Below are 4872 nucleotides of genomic sequence, written 5' to 3'. Positions count from 1 at the left end.
AAAAAAAAAAAAAAAAAAAAAAGACAAAAACACTAAAATCTGAAAAGATAAAAAGAAGGAGCCCATCAAGGCTGAGATGAGAAACAGAGGGGAGGACCTAGTAGGAGTTTCAGATGCCTGGAAGACAGAGATAGCTGGAGAGGGATCCTGGAGAGTCAGGAGAGACAGAGGGGAGAGAAAGGAGACCGGTAAGTGTGGGGAAAGAGAGGTGCCTTACAGTAGACAGTGAGGGTGCTGGGAGGCGACTCGCCCACTCCCAGCTGGTTGGTCCCCTGGCACCGGTAGGCGCCTGAGTGCTGGACCTTCAGAGGTGCCAACCTCAGCATCGGGCCCCCATGGTGGAGGTTTTGGTTATTCCAGTCAAACCAGGTGTACTGGAAGACAGGAGGGTTGGCATCACTCTCACAGGTCAGGGATGCCTTCTTCCCCTCCATCACGCTGTTGGCTGGGGTGATGGACACCCGCAGCCTCCGGGGTGCATCTGTAAGGAGAAACAGGGTCAGGACCAGGCAGCCAGCACACTGCCCCTCCCTCCTCTCAGCCTCCAGCCCCAGCCACTCACACAGCACTTGGAGGTGCCAGGCCTTTGATACAGTCTGTCCTATGGAGTTGTTGACTGAGCAGCTGTAATTTCCAGCATCTTCTGGGGAGACGGAGTCAAAAGTCAGTTCTCTTCCTTCTCCCAGAAAGCTTCCTCCATTTTTCTTCCAGATATAGTGGACTTCTCTGGGGTAGCTGCTTGAGAATGCACATTGGAGAACAACCCGGTGTCCAGAATGAACCTCAGAAGTGGAGTTGCTCTGCAGGACCCTCACGTCTCTGGGGGCATCTGGAAATGACCTCAGGCTGACCTCCAGTTCCCTGTCCCTTTTGCCGTCCCCAGGACTTCCTCTAACCTTGGCCCTCAGGCCTGGCTCCCATACCCTCCCTCAGTTCTATCAAAGACTCTCATCCAGGCTCCATTCCACTCACCCTTTGATCCCCATGTCCCAACTGGGCCACCTCCCATTCCCCCTTCCAGGCCCGAGACTCACAGTGGACATTCAAGTTGACAGGATGTGACGAGGAGCACAAGTCGTTACACGCTGTGCAGGTGATGTTCTTCACATTCCAGGCAACTTTCTGAATCAGCAGCACCTCAGGTGATGGCTTAGTCCAGGCACCTTGGGGGTCCCAGTAATAGTGGGTGACTGCAGGGTTACTGGAAATGTAGTTACAGGAAAGGGTCACGCTGTCTCCTTCTCGAATTGGTGTGGGGTTTTGAATCACCACGGTCACGTTCCTGGGGGCATCTGAGAGAAAACCAGAGAGATGAATGAAGAAAAGCCAGCATCTCCATAATGCCTCACCTGGCCCTGGCATTCACATGGTTCCTAAAGTAATCAGAGGGGCCTCGTGGAGGCCCTGTGGAGTTGCTGACTGAGCAACAACTCCTTCTTCATCTGGGTGAGAGGATAGAAACCCTGCCACGGCTGTTTGGCCTGGCTGTGGTTTGAGGCAGGACCACACAGTGGTTAACAGTGCAGCTGCCCCTCAGAGCTGCGTGGCCACAAGCTGTAGACCTCAGCTTACTCATCTGTCAAATGGGGTCCAGAGAGGACCTGACCTCATGGTACTGCTACAAGGGCGAAATGAGGTGAAGCCTGTCGAGCAGAGCGTGGCATGTAGAAAACTCTCAATAAATGCTGCTGCTGCTTCATATCCACCTGTCCAGATGTTCAAAACTGGGGCATCTTTACCAGCACATGTGACATCTTGGGGTCCAAGAATCAAGTCTATGGGTTCTCTTTGTCCTGGGCTTCACTGAGTGATAAGATTCACTGTGTTTGCCCCAGTTCTCCTCAAAAATTTCAGGACCTCTCCTGGGACTCGGCTGCTGCTGGAGCAACTCCGCATCCCTCATGGAGCCCTGGCGTCCTGCAGTTCATTCATTCAACAAGCATCTACTGAACACCCACCAAAGCCAGGCCCTGTTCTAGGTGCTGCACATAGAACTGTGAGCAGCAACAAAGCCTCTGCCCCAAGAAGCTTCCACAACAGGAGACCCCGGCTTCTGCTTGCACTTCATGCCGGGGCCCAGGAATTCCCTGCACCCCATCCGTCCACCTTCTCCCCACTTCCCTCTCCTCTCCCTAGACCAGAGGCTCTGTGACTACTCACAGTGGACATCCAGCTCAGCTTCTTGGCTGATCTTGCCAATGCCAAGAATGTTTTCTGCCAAGCAGGAATAAGTCCCTGCGTGCCTGAGGAAGACCTTTGGGATCTGGAATTTCTCTTCTGTCTTTCCTAGCACTTCTTTCTTGTTGTGATACCAAGTGTAATTTGTTGGAGGAGGATTGGCTGGTGATACACAAATCATCTCTATGTTTTTTCCCTCAGTAGCTGGTAACCAGAGGATCTGAACTCTGGAAGGTTCTGGAGCATCTGGAAAAGGGGTGTAGGGGCAAGTGGGAAGGTGAGGCGAGCACTCCGCCCGCTGCTCACTTCTCAGGACCCCGTTGACTCCCTGCCCCTCCCCAGCTGCAAAGAGGCTCACACTGCACATCAAGCGCCACTTCCTCTGACTTGTTTTTGCCCAGGTCACTGGAGGCCTGACACCAGTACTTCCCACTGTCCTCCTTGGCCACTGCGGGCAGAGTCAGCGTCGGCTGCGCACTCTTCGGGGTCCCGTCCTTGAACCAGGATACATCCTTCCACTCCGGGTTGCTGCTGATAACCTTGCACGTCATGCTCACGGACTCCCCCTGCTTCACAGTGGGTTTAGGGGGACTGACTTCGATCTTCAACTTTGGGAGGTCTGGAGGAGCAGAGGGGCCACGGTGGAGGGGACAGGGGATCCTCAGGGGGTGGCAGTGCTTCTGTTCTGACACAGCAATGGCCTGCTGGTCCCGTCACCCAGGTGCTGTCCTGGCCTCCTAACTCAGCTCCCTGCCTCCCCCTACCCACTTGCCTACCATCTGGTCTCCACCAGCAGCCAGCAGGACTCCTAATACCATCAGCCAGACCTTGTCAGTCCTTCCCTGAAACCATTCAGTGGATCCCACACTTACGATAAAATCCCAGCAGCCCCTGGGCTCCGGTATCCCCGCTCTCTCACCTACTTGCTCCCAGGTGGTGAGCCTCCGCCTCACCTGCCCTCCTCTCCCACTTCCACCGCCAGGCCTTTGTCTTGCTCTTTGCTTGTTCTTTGTCCCAGAACCTTCTTCACATTTGCTCCCTCCAAGTCAGCTTAAGTGTCCCCCTTCCTCAGAGAGCCCTCCACCTGTAACTCCCCATACGCAGATTGCTCCCCGCAGTCACATTCTCCGTGTCTCTGTTATTCATTTACCGTCGCCTGCCTCACTGTGGCACTAGCTCCGTGAGGGGTGGGAACTTTCCCACTCCGGATCCAGCCCTCCCTGCCCTCGGCTGGCAGCCAGAATAAGGCCTGGCCCCTAGTAAGTTCTCAGGAGATATTTGCTGAATGAATGAATGAGGCACAAAATAATGATGTGAAAAAAATGCCCCCCAAGGCAGAACAAAGAAACCTAACCAGATAATGTCAAGATCATGTTGTGGCTGGAGGATGGATTATTTTATTCTGCTAGGCCAAAGGAGAGGCTAGAATGACCCCGTGTCCCCGAAACACCAGGGCTGAGGGGCCGTGGCTCTGCTTGGGCTGCTCCCTGCTGCAGGGGACCACAGACTGATTACCCTTCCTTCTAGGTAGGCTCATGCTGACTGCCGGGTTGGGGAGAAGGTGACAAGGACTTCATCCTTCCCACAGGCACAGGTGGGACACTCACGCTTCACATTAAGCTGCACGGTCTGCTGGGAGAGCACCTGTTCCTCCTCCTCTCCCCAGAGCTGGCAGGTCACATTCTTCCCATGATGCTGCCACTGCGGCTGGAACTTGAGCTCGCTCTTGGTGAAGACATTTGCAACAGAAATGGATCTTGAGACCAAAGGAGACACCTCGTTTAGGGTCCATTGCAACTGGATCGCTTTCTCATTGCAGGCGAAATTCAGCAAACAGGTCAGAGTGACTTCCTTGGACTCCTGAATTTCTAAAGGGAGCTGGATCTGAGGTACCAGAGGCTTTTCTGCAAAAGAGTGGAGACCATGGGTGAGGCCTGGAGGACGAGGATGGGAGCAGACACCTGGCTTTAGCCGTCCTGTCCCGAGTGACCCCTCAGGAGGCCGTTGCCAGTCCTTTCCACGTCACTCCCATTCTGCTTTTCTCTGCTTTGAATCACTTTTGTTTGGCCAAATACTCTAAAACAGTGGTTCTCAACCTTCCCGATGCTGCAATGTATTTTCATTGTTACAAAGGAGTCACAACCCACAGGTTGAGAACTGCTGTTCTCAAACCTGCTTGGGGAATTGTGCCCTTCATGTTTCTGAATGTTTGCTTTCTAAGTGTTTGCAAGATTGTCCCTCCCATCAGTCCCAGGTGAATTTTAACCAGTTTAGTTCACCATGAGTCTGGGGGTTTGATGACAAACTTGACTCTGTCTACTGGTCTCAGTCCTGGGGATGTTCGAGGGTGGCATTCCCTTAGAAGGATGGGTCTGCATCAGCTCTCCCAGCCCAGCCCACTCTTTGGACTCCAGGGTCTGAAGCAGCCCCTGACTCCCCAGACATAGGGCTGCTTAGACCTGGCTGCTGAAGAAACAGGCTGCAGAATGGAGTGACCACACTCCCCAGGGCGGAGGCCTCAGACCTGTGTTTGATTGGCCACTCCACATGAATGTCATCTAGCCTTGGAGGCTTGATTACAATTAGTCATCAATGGCTCGGTGCCTGTGGCTCAAGCGGCTAAGGCGCCAGCCACATACACCTAAGGTGGCGGGTTCGAATCCCCAGCCCGGGCCCGCCAAACAACAATGATGG

The 4872-nt window shown here is 53.9% G+C and overlaps 1 protein-coding gene across 2 annotated transcripts in view; it reads right to left on the bottom strand.

The window, feature by feature from the left end:
* CD22 (CD22 molecule) overlaps nt 1-4872 on the bottom strand; it is an 11236-nt gene that overhangs the window by 4176 nt on the left and 2188 nt on the right. Inside the window, exons 3-8 of one of the 2 annotated variants that reach the window (XM_003796096.2) lie at nt 3786-4082; nt 2537-2797; nt 2161-2424; nt 1035-1292; nt 563-829; nt 218-481 (exon numbers count right to left, since the gene is read on the bottom strand). In XM_003796096.2, the coding sequence (XP_003796144.1) occupies nt 218-481; nt 563-829; nt 1035-1292; nt 2161-2424; nt 2537-2797; nt 3786-4082 (1611 nt within the window). The remainder of the gene's footprint in view (nt 1-217; nt 482-562; nt 830-1034; nt 1293-2160; nt 2425-2536; nt 2798-3785; nt 4083-4872) is intronic. The other variant, XM_023516904.1, reaches the window with a different exon arrangement.

The sequence above is a fragment of the Otolemur garnettii genome, unplaced genomic scaffold (assembly GCF_000181295.1).
Source record: "Otolemur garnettii isolate 467f Iridium unplaced genomic scaffold, OtoGar3 scaffold00100, whole genome shotgun sequence".
Lineage (NCBI taxonomy): Eukaryota > Metazoa > Chordata > Mammalia > Primates > Galagidae > Otolemur > Otolemur garnettii.
This window is presented reverse-complemented; position numbering and strand designations above follow the sequence as displayed.